Below are 17,838 nucleotides of genomic sequence, written 5' to 3'. Positions count from 1 at the left end.
CACCAGCCACACTCGGGCCTGATTACTGCCAGACCTGTTCAATCAAGAGATCACTTACATAGAGCCTGTCAAACAAAGTGAAGTAGGCCAAAAAGGAGGACATCATGCCGGGACTTCAGCAAACCACACGGACAGCCATTATCCCACACATGGAGAAAACATGGAACGGTGGTGAACCTTCCCAAGAGTGCAGCAACAACTCATCCAGGAGGTCCCAGAAGAACATCTAAAGAACTGCAGGCCTCACTTGCCTCAGTTAAGGTCAGCGTTCATGACTCTACCATAAGAAAGAAACTGGGCAAAAATGGCATGCATGGCAGAGTTCCAAGGCAAAAAAAACACTGCTGACCAAAAAGAACATAAAGGCTCGTCTCTCTTTTGCCAAAAAAACGTCTTAAAGATCCACAAGATTTTTGGGAAAATATTCTGTGGACTGACAAAAGGCGAGTATCCAGTTACATGTGGTGTAAAAGTAACACAGCATTTCACAAAAAGAACATCATACTAACAGTCAAGCATGGTGGTGGTAGTGTGATGGTCTGTGGCTACTTTGCTGCTTCAAGACCTGGACGACTGATGGAAGCATGGTCTCTACCAAAAAAGCCTGAAGGAGAATGTCTGGCCATCAGTTTGTGACCTCAAGCTGAAGCGCACTTGGGTTCTACAGCAGGACAACGATCCAAATCACCCCAGCAAGTCCACCTCTGAATGGCTTGAAAACACAAAATGAAGGTTTTGGAGTGGCCTAGTCAAAGTCTGGACTTGAATTCAATTGAGATGCTGTGGCATGACCTTAAAGAAGCGGTTCACACTTGGAAACCCTCCACGTGGCTGAACAAAAACAATTCTGTAAAGAAGAGCGAGCCAAAAGTCCTCCACAGCGATGTGAGACCCATTCCCAGTTATCGTAAACGCTTGATTACAGTTGTTGCTGCTAAGGATGGCATAACCAGCTATTAGGTTTAGAGGGCAATTACTTTTTCACATAGGGCCATGTTGGTTTAGATAGTTTTTCCTTAATACATAAAATCATCACTTAAAAACTATTTTGTGTTTACTTGGGTTATCTTTGTCTAATAATTTTTTTTTTATTACTCTTTAATTTAATATTTTTTGCTGCTGGAGTATGTGAATTTCCCCCTGGGATTAATAAAGTATCTATCTATCTATCTAATATTTAAATCTGGTTGATGATCTGAAACATTTAAGTGTGACAGACATGCAAAAAAAAAAAAGAAATCAGGAAGGGGGCAAATACTTTTTCATAGCACTGTAATTAATTTGGACTTTGCAAACAGAAGAGAAGCTTGCCTGTCCAATGCAGGGTCCTCAATCACGGTCCTGGAGGGCCGCAGGTTTTTGCTCCAACCCAGTTGCTTAATAAGAAGCACTTATTGCTCAAGTAACATTTTTGCTTCACTTTAGTTGTCTCGCTCATTAAGATTTTGAACCCTTATTGCTTATTTTAGTCTTAAACTGCTGTATTCTTGGTTTTTATTTGCTCCTAATTAGCGATAACATGCAAATGACAAAAGAGACCAGCAGTTCTCCGTTTAGCTTGTTACCATTTCCACCTGTGTGTATGTATCATGCACTATTGGGTTTAATGAAATACTTGGATGGAAAGTGAAGAGAAAACAGTGAAGCACTGAGAATTACTCCTCCATTTTAGCCTACAGATCATTTGGATGATATCCTTAGAAAGGGGAAGAAAATCTAGGACATGAGAATGACCTGACATAGTAGAGTTAAAGCACTAACAAGCCATGAAATTAAATTATTGGCAAGAATTGCTTTCTAATTAAGCAACGGGGTTAGGACAAAAACCTGCAGCCACTGCGGCCCTCCAGGACTGTGACTGAGGACCCCTGCTCTAATGTCTCGTGTTTTACGTACCACATCAGCGCACAAAGGGGAGAAGGTTGTGCTTCTACTCACCATAACTCTTAACCCTTTGTACAGGAAAAAAAAAAAACAACTCTCCAGCTTACAGAGATAAAAAAGGAATTCATAAAGTTTGAATTTTAAGTAAATTGATAGAATTTTGCTTTAAACTGCAGCTCGGCTGTCGGACATATCAAAGGCAGTTCCTACTCTTGAGTTTCAGTCACAAACGTCACTGGCATATCGAACTTAAAGTGCAAAGTGGTGTATTATTTAATGAAAAGGGGGCTGGGGGGGGCATCAAAGCGCTTGCCTTCTCTGGATGCTCCATGGCAATGCATTAAGACGACAGAAATGGGCAAAATTGTAAATCCCAGCTGATCCCAAACCAAAGACAAACCCACTTGTTTTAAAGGAAACCGTCTTTATTAAGTAACTTTTAATATCAGAAAAATAAAACTCTTATAATTCTCTTTACAGCAAATATATAATATCAGTGCTTTGGCCACATAAGTTAAAGGCCCTTTATCATAAAATATAGGTTTTTAACTTTATACTCAATATATTGAATTTATAATCCCTATGATTTCCCTACATATACATAACAAAAGTGTAGTAAAATTAGCAAATACTAAACTATTGGTACAGTTTTTCCATTCTTAAGTTTCTGGTTTACACAGATAGTACACGCACCCAATGTGTTAAATTCCTTGGCTTATTAGTTGCTGTGTACAATGCAATACGATATAAAATACATGCTTTGTGAACATTCGTTCGTATCTACGAGACGGCAGCTAGGATTTCAATACTGACATACTAAACTACAAGCAGTTAGCATTAAAGTTATGCATTACATCATAATACGCCATCAAGGCAAGTCTCATACTGGAAATAAAAATAAAAACTGTTATTTGTAAACTTTATATATTTATACGAAATGTAACTTCAAGTGGAAATAAAAATAAACTTTTTCTATATATTTTATCAGTTTAATACACACAAAAATATTAATGTTAACTTTGATCAGTTCAATGCAAACCAGTGTTAGGTGGCGTGTTTCCTTGCCCTCCCCGCCAACGCGCGATTCAACATTTCAGGGCAAGACGACACTGGGTCCCCAACTAGTTCGGATTTGTAAGAGGTGATCATGAAGTGTACCTTGTCGAGAAGAGTACTGTAAACAACGCTAGCAGCGGACCCTGGGGGTGGGGGGGGGGGGGGGGGGTGGGGGGGCTTGCCTGAATGCATTTTCTTTGGACAGGGAGTTTTGACCGATTTTTTTTCTTCACGTCTCAGAAGCCCCCAACTCAATCACTGCAGCTTCACTCGAGAGTGACTCGAGATCTGGGCCTGCAACATCCTTCAGTGGAGACGTTCTGAAACGTAGCCAGTTTTGAAAAGGTGCTCGTAAACTTCCCGTTTCCTACACATCAGGCTCTTTCTGGAAAGCGGTGGATTTCACGATCCTAAATAAATCAAAAAAAAAAATGTAACAGGAAAAGTACATCCTGCTACTGCTACCATAGTATATTAAAAAAAAAAAACAAAAACCAAAGTGGACAGGACTGGCCACCTTAAACAAGCACACACACACAGAAAATACATACAACACAAACAGAAGGTAGGAAGACAAGACTAAAGATGGTTGTCTTGTCATCTAAAAAGGTACAACTATGACCAAGGGGAACTGTACCCTTCTGGTTTTCTGCTCTGTGAGGAGACAAACCTTGGGCTTCAACTGGGTAGGACAAATTAATGGAATGTTTCGATTTCCCCTTGACGGACCTCATCATCAAATCAAATCTCTACAGCCCCGATTCTTCGTGCAGTAAAGTCCACCTGCTGGTGGCAGAAAGTAGTCAGGAGACTTGTGTGTGGCTGTCAAACAAAAGCTGAGCACAGAGTCCCCCACTTGTGTCTAAAGGTTCTAGAAGATAACGACCCCCCCCCCGCCTTAATAGAGTGATTATTTTGTTAACCCCACCCCCTTATTCACAAAATGTTTTCAAAGGAAAAAAAAACAAAAATAATAATAATAATAGTGTTAATGTGGATTTAGGCACAAGTTGTTGTAAACTGCTATGCTATGTGTCATGGCAGCAATCCGAGAGGCAGTTATGGTATGGCTTCTTAAGACAAAATATTCAATATTGGTATGTAGGTCATAGTTTATACAAAAAAAGTGTGCAAATGCTCCGAAAATTAAACAAATATATTACTATAGTTTGGTAAATATTAAATCCGACAAATAACGGAGGTTTTAAAAAACACTTTCATTTAAAGTATCAGTTTCTATGATGGATGAAAGAACAAAAAGAATGCAGATGCAGGTTCAAAGTAGTGAGGACTTCAGACACCAGAGATGTGCTGCTGCGGTAAGTCGGGCACAGAGAGAGATGCCAGCCAGGCCAGCAACACATTCTGAATTTAAAACAAACGTTTGTCTGAAATCAGCAGAAAACCCGACTTATTTGGAACTTGTTTTTTTTTTTTGTTGTTTGTGTCTTACTTTAGCAGCCATTTGGAAAAAAAAAAATATATATCTATATATTTTTAAAAATGACAAGACCAACAACTTAAGCCCAATCCTTATCCTTGAATTTTAGTCCGACTATCTATAAAATAATAACAAAAAAAAACAAAAAAAAACCCTAAATAGGTACCAAGGAGCTCTACCGGCCTTCTCACATTATATTTCTTAGCCCACCCTCCAAATTCTAGAGACCATGCAAACGTTGCGATTTCACATGTTGTAGATCCGTATTGCCTGTGTAACGGGGGTCTGACACACAGGGCACAGTGGCTCATTTTTTTCGCAGATTCGGTTTGCACATTCCATGCAAAAGAGATTATGGCCACAGGGCACCAAGGCGGCAATAATCTCACTCTCAAAACATTTTATACAGTCCCGTTTACTTCGGCAGAGACCTGCAGAGCTGGCGGAGTCTGGAGGGGAGCTTGAGGTGGTACTGTCACTGGAGGACGAAAAGGCTGGGACGTACATCTGAAGGTCTGGTCCCTGACTACCCATGCTGAGGGGATCGCTTCGCACTCGGCGAGCCAGAGGATGCTCCAGGGCGTCAGGGAAGGTGGGAGACAAGCGGGGCGTAGAGGGTTGGCTGTCTCGACTATGGCTCTTTCCCTCAAATCCAGAAAAGGTGCTGTTTTGATCAAAGGTGCTCCAAATGGCTTGCTGCTGATGAGATGGAAGAGGAGCAGACAGGGAATCGAAACCAGGTGATTCCATCCCTCCCAAATCATCGGAGGTTAAGGGAACAAGAGAATCTCCAAACCAGAAATTATTACCGGTGTTAAAGGGACTTGTGGGGCTGAAGTCAGCCATACGGTTGCCACCAAAAAAGGAATCTGTAGAACCACTTCCCAAAGAGCTGGAACTATCATTCCGGTAGTTGGAAATCATTCGGGTGCTACGGGAGCTACAACCAGGTGGGGCCCGGCTGAAGTTTAGCCAAGCACTTCCTGCAGGTCCCCCTTCAAAGCTAACATCTGTGCCATTATAATGAAAGTCATTCTCTTCTCCAGACATCTCCACATAGTTGCCTGTCCTCACAGCAATGTGAGCCTCAATCTCTTCTCGTGCTCTGTCCACATTTTCGGGCATGCCTGTCACTTCAAACACTGGCTCTTTGTCACGGCTTGGTGTTACGATATACGTGTGTGTCTGCTGCTGTATTCGCTTTATGGTGGCGCCTTTCGGGCCAACCACTAACCCTACAACCCTGTAGGGCACTCGTACCTGGATGGTGGTCTGGCCTGGGAGGTTGGGGGCCCCAGGGAGCCCTCCAGTCATGGGGCCATTTTTATTGCGAGAGGCCCGGATCATGGAGAAGTGCTCTGCTGCAGATAGTATTTCCCGCTTTGCCATTGCCACATCTTCCTTTCGACCAGTGACCACAAAGACTGGTTCATCACCACGCACAGGAGTCTTGATGTAAGTGTTTGTCTTGGCCCGCAAAGCCTTAATTTTACAACCTAAGTAAAATGATAGAGAAAGAGAGAGAAAAAAATTAAACACTCCTACTTAAAAATATGTTACAAGAGCCTTCCATTGTTTCATGAATTGGGTGGTGCACAGCAATTCTGCTGGCTATCACCAAATACCAAAATATGGAGCAACAATAACTGACCAATTAATTCTATATAATAAACCTTTAACAAGCATGTGTTTTTTTAACACCATAATTTGACAATGTATGGAATATTGAAAAATCTGAAAATATTTTTAAAAAATGCACATTTAAGGAGGGAAAAACAACAAAAATATACTATACACGTTTAAATCAGCATGAAGACATTAGACAATCATACAGTAGAAGAGTGAACAATATTTGAATAAAAACCAGAAGAATTAATCAGTAATCTTAGTGGATTTTTAATGATAAAAAAAAAGTACATGCAAACAGGCAATACTACAGGCTTTGCAAAGTTATCCTGCTCCTAAATATGGAGGAATATGTCTGACAAATGTAAGTATACAAATAAATGTTTTAAAATGAAAACTGTCATTTTCACCCATTAAGGTTGAGAGGGTGGGCCCTAGCGAGTACTGTATTTTGACAGATGAATCGTTGGAAGAGTGCATGTAAGTCTCTATCCATGAAGGGCCATATTTACAGCAGATACTTTAGTTTAGGACTCCTGGTGATGAACTAGGTGCTCCTTGAATTAAAGTAGCCACTTCTCACAGCACTTCTGGGCAGTTTTTACATGTTGTCCTGTCCACTGCAGATGTACGCAGTCACAACACTGAGCACGCGCTTCAATTAACAGTTCACCAAACAAGACGCAGTACTCGCTAGAGGACACCTTGGACAGGTAAAAATAGCAGTTTTCATTTTAGCCATATTTCACGCTGTGTGCAGCGTCGCTGAAATAAATAAACCATTAAATAACAAAGAAATAAACAACAAAAACATTTCATGAAACATTTAATAGCTATAATTATATCACTATTTATGTATTGTTACATTTCTGCATTTAATGTTGTGCAAAATATTTCTGTATACCTGAAAACCCCTTCATAAAGTGAACTTTCATAATTTACCATTAATTGAAATGTAAAAACAGAGTAAGCATTTTCTGGTTCTCAAATAGTCCACCAATTTCTGTTCAAATAACTAGTATAAATGAAACTTGAGCAGAAGTAATTTAGGAACAACAGTCGTCAAAACAAATGCTAATAATATATTGTCAGTCAGTCACCTTCCAACCCTCTATATCCTAACTACAGGGTCATGGGAGTCTCCTGGAGCCAATCCCAGCCAACAAAGGGTGCAAGGCAGGAACAAATCCCTAGGCAGGGCACCAGCCCACCGCAGGGAACACACACACCAAGTATACACCAGGGACAATTTAGGATCACCAATGCACCTAACCTGCATGTCTTTGGACTGTCTGAGGAAACCCACGCAGACACGGGGAGAACATGCAAACTCCACACAGGGAGGACCTGGGAAGCAAACCCGGGTCTCCTTACTGCAAGGGAGCAGCACTACCACTGCGCCAACATCCATTCGTTAAGTACTGTTTAATAAGGCTTTTTACTCCCACATTTTCACTTTCAAGTTCCACGTTCAGAGGAATAGACTTTTGGCATTTCTTGGGCTTTTGAAACTCTGACACGATCTTCTTTTGGAGTTTCGATTCTCACAATAATGTAAGAAGATACACAAGTAAAACAACACAAGATGACAGGCCCACTGCATTTGAACGCAGCAGCAGTGCAAGAGTGACGAAGACCGATTCTGTGGAACAAACACCCAGCCTTGCTTCATTGTGCAGGCTGCAAAGTTGATCTGGCGCTGGTGACAGCAGTGTACATCTCTGGTTCTTGTCTTGAACACCATAAGAATTGTCTTATGTTTCTTAAGATGACAAAAAAGGTATTAAAAGTCTCTCTTCATATTCCTGAATTTTCAGTTTTTTAATTTGGTGGAAGTTTGTATATTAAATCCTACAAGCTTTACAGAATCCATATACAGTAATCCCTCGCTATATCGCGCTTCGACTTTCATGGCTTCACTCTATCACGGATTTTTTATGTAAGCATATTTAAATATATATCGCGGATTTTTCGCTGGTTCGTGGGTTTCAGTGGACAATGTCTTTTATTTTCTGGTACATGCTTCCTCAGTTGGTTTGCCCAGTTGATTTCATACAAGGGACGCTATTGGCAGATGCCTGAGAAGCTACCCAATCAGAGCACGGATTACGTATTAAATAAAACTCCTCAAATATATTGTGAGCAGGGGGGCTGCTCGCACCCCTGGAGGATACGGGCGCTTGTCTAAAAAATGCTGAAAGACTACCTTCACATTGTTACCTTCTTTGCTGGGCTTACTTGCGGCTGCTTTGTCAAAAACGATGCGCTTCCCACACGGTGCTTCTCATACTTAAAAGCTCGAACAGCACCTATCGGTTTTTGATTATTTGTTTTTCTCTCTCTGACTCTCTCTGCTCCTGATGCACACTCATTTGAAGCATGATGCTGCCACCACCATGCTTCACTGTGGGGACTGTATTGGACAAGTGATGAGCAGTGCCTGGTTGTCTCCACACATACCGCTTAGAATTAAGGCCAAAAAGTTCTATCTTGGTCTCATCAGACCAGAGAATCTTATTTCTCACCATCTCAGAGTCCTTCAGGTGTCTTTTAGCAAACTCCATGCGGGCTGTCATGTGTCTTGCACTGAGGTATGTGTGGAGACAACCAGGCACTGCTCATCACTTGTCCAATACAGTCCCTACAGTGAAGCATGGCGGTGGCAGCATCATGCTGTGGGGGTGTTTTTCAGCTGCAGGGACAGGACGACTGGTTGCAATTGAGGGAAAGATGAATGCGGCCAAGTACAGGGATATCCTGGACAAAAACCTTCTCCAGAGTGCTAAGGACCTCGGACTGGGCCGAAGGTTTACCTTCCAACAAGACAATGACCCTAAGCACACAGCTAAAATAACGAAGGAGTGGCTTCACAACAACTCTGTGACTGTTCTTGAATGGCCCAGCCAGAGCCCTGACTTAAACCCAATTGAGCATCTCTGGAGAGACCTAAAAATGGCTGTCCACCAACGTTTACCATCCAACCTGACAGAACTGGAGAGGATCTGCAAGGAGGAATGGCAGAGGATCCAGGTGTGAAAAACTTGTTGCATCTTTCCCAAGAAGACTCATGGCTGTATTAGCTCAAAAGGGTGCTTCTACTAAATACTGAGCAAAGGGTCTGAATACTTAGGACCATGTGATATTTCAGTTTTTCTTTTTTAATAAATCTGCAATAATTTCAAAAATTATTTTTTTTTGTCTGTCAATATGGGGTGCTGTGTGTACATTAATGAGGGAAAAAATTAATTTAAATGATTTTAGCAAATGGCTGCAATATGACAAAGAGTGAAAGATTGAAGGGGGTCTGAATACTTTCCATACCCACTGTATGTTACATTTTACAGATAGGTAGTTAACTTCATTTAAATAATGAATACTGATAATATTTATACATGTCATGGCGGCACAGTGGCAGCGCTGTTCCCTCAAAGGGAGTTGCGTCCCTTGTGTTCCCTGCCTGGAGTTTGCATGTTCTCCTGGTGGGTTTCCACAGTGTACTCCGGTTTCCTTCCAAAGACATGAAGTTTTAGGGATTTAGTGATGCTAAAATGACGCATGTGTATGTTTATGCTTGTGTTCACCTTGCAATGAGCGGATGCCCTGTCCAGGGATTTTGTTTCTTTCTCGCACCTGATGCTTGCTGGAATGGGCACATCCCCCAATTGATGGATGTAAACATTAAACATCCTTTTCAGAGATTATGGCAAGGTGTCCTCAGAATTTAATGGATGTTTCAGGCAATTCACAACACAGCAAAGCTGAATCTTTTTTGACCATGATGATATCTAGCACTGTTACCTGGTGGAAGTTTACAGATTTACGTAAAGTACGCGCGCAAGTATAAACGGTAAAACGCTTGTGTAGCAGTAGCGTCTGCTGGAGCATGCGTCGCATGAAGTATAAACCTGGCCTTACACTCCAAGTCATAACCCTCACATCTTCAAATAAAAGTCTGCTTAAAATTCCAAGAGCCAACCCGAAAAGAAGTGGTGAGGCAGCCTTTTGCTGTTATGCATCTAAAATTTGGAATACTTTACCAACAGAAATACATCAGACTAGCACTGTAGAACAATTATAATAATAATAATAAAAAAAATAAACATTTTAAAATGGCTTTATCGCAGCTACATTTTAGTTGTTTTCCCATTAATCTATATGTGAATTGAATTATCACTTGAATTATTTTCCTCTGGGATCTGCAATTCCATGCTAATCTGTTCTATTCTCTGCTGTCTTTTCCGGTTCTTATGTGGTGGTGATCTGCGCCACCACCACCGGATCAAGGTGCCATGCTGCCTCCTTTTTTTTATGAATTGAATGGTGGGTGTCCCAGAGGTCCACATGACTATCGTCATCAAATTCCATATAAATCTTGTAAACCACGAGGACTGATTTAGACCATCTATGTTTGGTAGAATGCCTAGTGGGGTAGGGTAGGTGGTCTTTTGGCCTTCGAACGCCTGCAGATTGTTTTTTTTTCTACAGCCAAACTGGAGTTTTGTTTTTTTTTTTTCTGTCCTCCTGGCCATTACATACTTTAATGCGTTACAGTACCTTTGTCTATTACATACTGTACTATTGCCTAATATTGTTTGTTTTACATCAACTTCTTTTATTTCATATTGTAAAATCACTTTGAACTACATAGTTTGTATGAAAATGTTCTCTATAAATAAATGTTGCTCCAAGCAACTTGGAAAAACATCTGGTTAGAGTATATAGCTTGTTTATACCACTGACAAATTAAAGTTATAATGCAGACATGACCTTTCAGCAGAAACATTTTTTGTGGAACTTTTCAAATTACAAGAGCAATGTGTGTGCAGAAAATACCTTGGTTTCTGCTCTGGAAGTACATACTCTTCCAGTATTAACTATTTACTTGGCACATCTAATGCTTTAAGGCCTAAATTAGTTCAAAATATATCCTTTTCTATTTCAGACAAAGTATTCAACTCCTACAGCCCATTACAAAAGGACATGATCTTCAGTTAGGAAAGTACTTGGTTGCTCATCTCCATAGAAGTACAAGTGCTTTTTTCTTATTTTGTTAAATTGTGCCTTGAACCAATTACACTAATCCCAAAGTAGTCTCACTATTAAAGTAGAGCTTGAAATGAAAGTGCCTTAAATTCAGTTTGTGCTTAAGCACAATGCAAGGAAAGCAGAGACTGCCTAAAGAAAAGTCAGTTTCAACCAAAAACAAAAGAACCAGAATATGAAAAATCACAAACGTCAGTGTGGAGACTGAACACCATAGTGTTGAATGGAAATACAGACACAAAAATTTATCTAAAAATCATACAGCACTTTATTGACTATCACTAGGTCCTGTAGCATGAAGTGAATTTCACAGATACAAGTTTACAATCATCACAGCTTATCCAAAACAGCATGGTATCTTATACAGCAAGTAGATCTCAGATGTGCTAACTTGCCCAGGGCAGGAAACTCATTAATAATCACACAAACCCTGAAGAACTGAAAAAGGGTTTCATGGATAGTATTCTTTCCAGTACCTCAGCAGAAGGCATCCTAATGTAATTAGTTCCAATTAAAAAAAATAATAAAAATAAAGATTTTATCAAACTTCACTGAATTGCTGCTTTTATCATGATAGTGCCAGAACATTTGTTTATTTTAATACTACAACTTCTTGCAAGTCACCGGGTCAGGGTGGTTCTCAGTCAGATGTCTGTTTTCTGACACTGCTTTCTGCATCATCAATGGCAAAGTGAAAAGCAGCCTTGGGTGGACAGACTTATCTGTCCAGTAACTACCATCTATTACAGGTGCGTAATCTATCCGGGACGTGGGCTACAACATTCGCATTCCTTGTGCCAAGCCACTCCTAAACCAGAGACATCATCAGAAGGTGTCCCACCTGGGCGAAGGAGAAAACGGACTGGACTGTTGCTCAGTGATCCAAAATGCTCTTTTCATATGACAGTAAATTTTGCATTTCATTTGGAAATCAAAGTCCCAGAGAAAGAGTGGAGAGGCACAGAATCCAAGTTGCTTGAGGACCACTGTGAACTTTCCACAGTCACGTGATGATTCGGGGAGCCATGTCATCGGCTGGTGTTGGTCCACTGTGTTTTATCAAGTCCAAATTCAGCACAGCCGTCGACCAGGAAATTTTAGAGCACTTCATGCTTCCCTCTGCTGACAAGCTTTATGGAGATGCTGATTTTATTTTCCAGCAGGACTTGGCACCTGCCCACACTGTAAAAAGTACCAATACCTGGTTTAATGACCATGATATCACTGTGCTTGATTGGCCTGCAAACTAATCAGACCTAAACCATATAGAGAATCTATGGGGCATTGTCACAAGGAAGATGAAGCATCCTGGGCTTCCATAACACCTCAGCAGTGCCACAGGCTGATAGCCTCCATGCCACGCTGCATTGATGCAGTAATTCATGCAATAGGAGCCCTGAGCAAGTATTGAGTGCGTACATGGACATACTTTTCAGAAGGCCAACGTTTCTGTATTAAAAATCTTTTTTTTTTTTCTTATATAAATTGGTTGTGAGAGCTAGCCCGAACACCATCAGACAAACACCAGCAGGGTTACAAAACACACAGGTTTATTAAAAAATTACCCCAACACAGTCCCGCTCCCGCACCAATCACACCTAAATTACGGGCCTTTACGTCCATGGGCCTCCTTTCTTCTCTCCGTCACTGGAGCTTCGTCCTACTCCAGCACCTGACTCTCGCTCCCTGACTGTAGGAAGGCCGCCCCTTTTATAATCACCCGGATGTGCTCCAGGTGCTCGCTGATGCTCTTCTGGCAGCACTTCCTGGTGTGGCGGAAGTGCCGCATGAGCACCCAGAAGCACTCCGGGCGTCCTTGGAAGGTCCTTCCTCCACCTTCCCAGGTGTGGCGGAAATGCATATCTCCCGGGCCCCACGATGCTCAGGGTGCCCCCTGGCGGTGGCCACGGGCCCCAATGGGTTTGAGCCTCCTCGTTCCGTCCCCGTGGTCCCCTCACTATCCAGGGCGGTTGCCCCCTCATGACCCGGGGGACATATAGACCACCTCCCGGTCCTTCCAGGCATCCTGGCTGGGTCTGGCCCTCAGCCTCCTGCCACATGGTCTTATGTAATATTCTAATTTTCTGAGATACTCAATTTTGAGCTTGCATTACCTGAAAGCCATAACAGGCAAAATGAAAAGAAATAAACGCTTGAAATATATGGATTCATTACACACACAGTGATAAGAGTTTCACTTTTTGAATTGAATTACTGAAATAAATTAAACTTTTCGATGATATTCTAATTTATTGAGATGCACCTATAGATACAATTAGCTTTAAACTGTGCCTTTCACAATACGCTCTAAAGAGCACACCATGAATGAACTTAAAAAAAAAAAAAAGACTAATGCAACATTTTTTCAAATTGATGCTTTTAAAACTTTAGATAAAATGTGCTTACAGAATGATCAGTGTTCAAATATTCTGCCATTCGAAGTGGCATTTCACATGACTGAGTTAAAAGGTTGCACAATTTCCAGTTGCTTTGCTTGTGTGTATAAAACAGTCAGAAACCTTGTTACATTTTACTGTCTGATTAATCATAGTAGGATGTCCTGAAGTCAAAGCATGTTTAATTACATAAAAAATTATTAATATGTAACCTTCTACCACTAAAGTGGCGCAATACAGTGATAATTCAGATTTTCAGTAAATGGACAGGTGATCTATCAATCACTAGGCACTGAACAGTGCAATAAAAGGCATCAGACTACTTAAAAAAAAGTGTGGCAGGCCCAAGACTATGCAAGCACACATAAGCCCTGTAACTTTCTGTATTCTGCAACTCTAATTTATATAATTTCACCGTCAGTCACTAAACATGGAAACTTGTAAAATGACAGGTTTATCACCTCTGAAAATAAAGTTGAGTACCAGTAAGACTGACAGAAATGAGTGTTGATAAGGCAGCTGTTACGAAGAATGACACACAATTAAGAACATTAAGCCTGGAAAATAGTAGCTACACAGCATTATAAACTTGTCTACATGTTAGGCACAAGAGATGCAATTAAGCTCAAAAGCACCTTCTTTCATATTTTCAGATAATCATTTTCATGCACTTTATATCTTTCTTATTGTGTTCACTACATGTTAAAGAAAAAGGGGCCATGTTACTGTGTTAGAGGAACTAGCAACTCTGGGGTGTTGGCAGATTTTTTCTTGGCCTTTGTCAGTTGTGTGCACATATTTTTAGAGATTTGCTCTTTTCCAACAACCAGCTTGAAACTCCTGTTGATAAATTCTTCAGTTTCATATGTGTACTAGAAAGGCAAATTCACTAAAATGGGGTAGTATTGCTTCCTTTCACGCCTCTCTTCTGGATGTTATGACCCAACAACAGAATATGCACAAATTTTAAACTTTCACTCAAAGCTCAGTCATACAGCTAACTCTTATCATCAATTGTGAGGTTAGTGCTCTTCCAGACTGTTTTGCAGCTCACACTTCATAAATGAGTCTTGCCCTAAACTAACAGACAAAAACAAGTGAGTAGAAACTTGTCATTTCCTGCTCAAGGGTGGGGAGTGATTTGGACAGTTTGAACTGAAACATTTGTCTTCAAAGTTGTTTTGATATAAATAATGGTTGAAGTGCTTTCTTTTGATACAGCACTTTAATTAGAACTTAACACTGGAAAATGTGTTTGCACTTTGTAAGTGAGGCTGTAATATGCTGGCACAAAGCATCAATCAAGAATATTGAACTATGAGTATAGCTCAAAGGGAAATGTTTGCGCAAATTATGAATGCCTAAAAGACACAGTTCTCTTACATACACAACTTTTTTCTGAACATAACCATTTTCTGGGTTTGGTTGAACTAAAATCATTTATACTATGTGAATTATGTCTCAAACAGCAGATTAAAATCTACACTGTGGAGAAATTGAGACTGACGTGGCCTACAGCTTCTGAATCTCATTGCTTCTGAGGGCATTAAAACTATACGACTAGGAATCATAAGGGGTGGCTAACTATATTATTACTTCATGACTATTCAACATGGCCCCAAATCTCATATTGTGCCCCAGAACCTCTAATATGTTGCCTCAGATTGGCAGCCAAAATTCATACAGCAAAAGCCATAATCTTGACCCATTTTACTGCATGTCCACTCTGTCATAGTACAACAAACAAACTGGCTCAGAAGTTTCACTTCCATTTGCATGGTCAAAATATGGGATTTCCTTCTTTCCATACAACTTCTGTGGGTGCTGAACTTGCTCAGAGTCTCACTGGTTGCCAACTCTTACAGAAACAAGAGCCCATCCCTACATCTTACAACTCAGTGCAATACAATTCGTATGAAAGTTGTGTGCAGAGAATTCAGTACAGTTGTGGTGAAAAGTTTTGAGAATGACAAGTATTGGTTTCACAAAGTTTAATGTTTCAGTATTTTTAGATCTTTTTGTCAAATGTTTCTATGTTATACTGAAGTATAATTACTAACCCAGCCACAGGGGATGCACAAACCAGTGTGTTTCTTCGTGCCGGTCCCAAGCCCGGATAAATGGGGAGGGTTACGGCAGGAAGGGCATCCGGTGTAAAATTTTGCCAAATTAATATGCGGACAAGATGATCTGCTGTGGCAACACCTAATGGGAGCAGCCGAAAGAAAGAAGACGACTGAAGTATAATTACAAGTATTTCATAAGTTTCAAAGGCTTTTATTGAAAGATACATTAAGTTCATGCAGCGAGTCAATATTTGCCGTGTTGGCCCTTCTTTCTTTTTCAAGACCTCTGTAATTCAACTACTGGGCCAAATCCTGACTGATGGCAGCCCATTCTTGCATAATCAATGCTTGGAGTTTGTCAGAATTTGTGGGCTTTTATTTGTACACTCACCCCTTGAGGATTGACCACAATTTCTCAATGGGATTATGGTCTGGGTAGTTTTCTGGCCATGGACCCCAAATTTCTGTTTTGTTCCCTGAGCCACTTATCACTTTTGCCTTATGACACGGTGCTCCTTCATGCTGGAAAAGGCATTGCTCGTCACCAAACTGTTCTTGGATGGCTGGGAAAGTTGCTCTTGGAGTAAACCATTCTTTATTCATGGCTGTGTTTTAAGGCAAAATTGTGAGTGAGCCCACTCCTTTGACTGAGGAGCAACCCCACACATGAATGGTCTCAGGATTCTTTACTGTTGGCATGACACAGGACTGATTGTAGCGCTCACATTTTCTTCTCCAATCTTTTTTCTGGATGCCCCAAACAATCTGAAAGGGGATTCATCAGAGAAAATGACTTTACCCGAGTCCTCTGCAGTGCAATCCCTGTAACCCTTTGCAGAATATCAGTCTGTCCCGTTTTTTCTTGGGAGAGAAGTGGCTTCTTTGGTGCCATTTCTTGACACCAGGTCATCCTCCAAAAGTCTTCGCCTCACTGTGCATGTAGATGCACTCACACCTGCCTGCTGCCATTCCTGAGTAAGCTCTGCACTGGTGGTGCCCCGATTCCACAGCTGAATCAGCTTTAGGAAAGTCCCTGCCGCTTGCTGGACTTTCTAGGGTGCCCAGAAGCCTTCTTCACAACAATTGAACCTCTCTATTCTAATTCAATTAGCATGACAAAGTGATCTCCAGCCTTGTCCTCGTCAACACTCTCACCTGTGTTAACGACAGGATCACTGAAATGATGTCAGCAGGTCCTTTTGTAGCAGGGCTGAAATGCAGTGGAAATGTTTTTTGGGATTAAGTTCATTTTCATGGCAAAGAGGGACTTCGCAATTAATTGCAATTCATCTGATCAGTCTTCACAACATTCTGGAGTATATGCAAATTGCCATCATAAAAACGGAGGCAGCGAACTTTGTAAAAAATAATTATCTGTGTCATTCTGACAACTTGGCCACAACTGTATGTCCTTGATGGACAACATGACAGATTTCAGTATAATTAGTAATCTTTAAAAATTGACACTCAAATTGGAGAATTGCAGACAATGAGGAAGTACCAAAACGTTTGGAAAACACAGTTTAACATAAAAATGTGCAAAGTAGGCAAAAGGTCAGGTCAGGTCAGGTTGGGAAGCATGCATTGGTATAGCACGTTGCTGCACCCACCACATGACAAAACAGCTCGGGATCCTTGGGACAGAGTGCTGCTGTGCAGCGGGCAAAGCCTTTGCACCACACCAGTTCTGATCCCCAACAGGCATGAACCCACTGGCTCACTGACGGTTTTGACACTTCTGGGGATGGGGCTCCTGAGGGCTTTACCCCATCCCCTTCATAATGAGAGTGCAGCAGAGCTACTCCCACGGAGAGCACAAAGGAGTCCCAACTGTCCCCCTGCAATTTAGAGGACCAGTTTAACGTCCATACAAGACAGGAGGGGCAGTTTCCTAAAGGAAGTAAACTTGGGGAAAAATATTTAAGGGTTTATTATGACCCAACATTTTCATCATCTATGCAGCAATGTAGAGAAGCAATTAAAAAGGCAAATAAAATGTTAGGTTATATAGTAAGAACTATTCAATATAAATTGAAGGACATTATGCTTGGACTATAATCCACTAGTGACACTGTATTGGATTACTGTGTGCAGTTCTGGTCCATATACTGTAAGAAAGATCACCACTTGAAGCTGTGCAGAGGACAGCAACCAAGTGCATTCCAGGGATTATCTAATAAACACAGAGTAAAACCTGTTTAGTCTCAAAACAGAGGACACTCCAAGGACTGAATACAGGGTTTCAAAATCCACAAAGGCTTTTGATAAAGTAGTTCCAGCAGAATTCTTTTAAAGTGCTGCTGCCTTGCAGTAAGGAGACTGTGGA

The 17,838-nt window shown here is 41.0% G+C and overlaps 1 protein-coding gene across 1 annotated transcript in view; it reads right to left on the bottom strand.

Moving 5' to 3' along the window:
* Positions 1-2,288: 2,288 nt before the first annotated feature.
* The window catches only part of LOC114652265 (RNA-binding E3 ubiquitin-protein ligase MEX3C), a 35,041-nt gene continuing 19,491 nt past the window's right edge, over positions 2,289-17,838 (bottom strand). Inside the window, exon 2 of the mRNA XM_028802575.2 lies at positions 2,289-5,877. Coding sequence (XP_028658408.1) covers positions 4,628-5,877 — 1,250 coding nt within the window. The 3' untranslated portion in view covers positions 2,289-4,627. The remainder of the gene's footprint in view (positions 5,878-17,838) is intronic.

Source organism: Erpetoichthys calabaricus, chromosome 5 (genome assembly GCF_900747795.2).
Source record: "Erpetoichthys calabaricus chromosome 5, fErpCal1.3, whole genome shotgun sequence".
In the NCBI taxonomy this organism is placed as follows: Eukaryota; Metazoa; Chordata; class Cladistia; order Polypteriformes; family Polypteridae; genus Erpetoichthys; species Erpetoichthys calabaricus.
The sequence above is the reverse complement of the archived record's forward strand: the minus strand, read 5'-3'. Positions and strand labels throughout refer to the sequence as shown.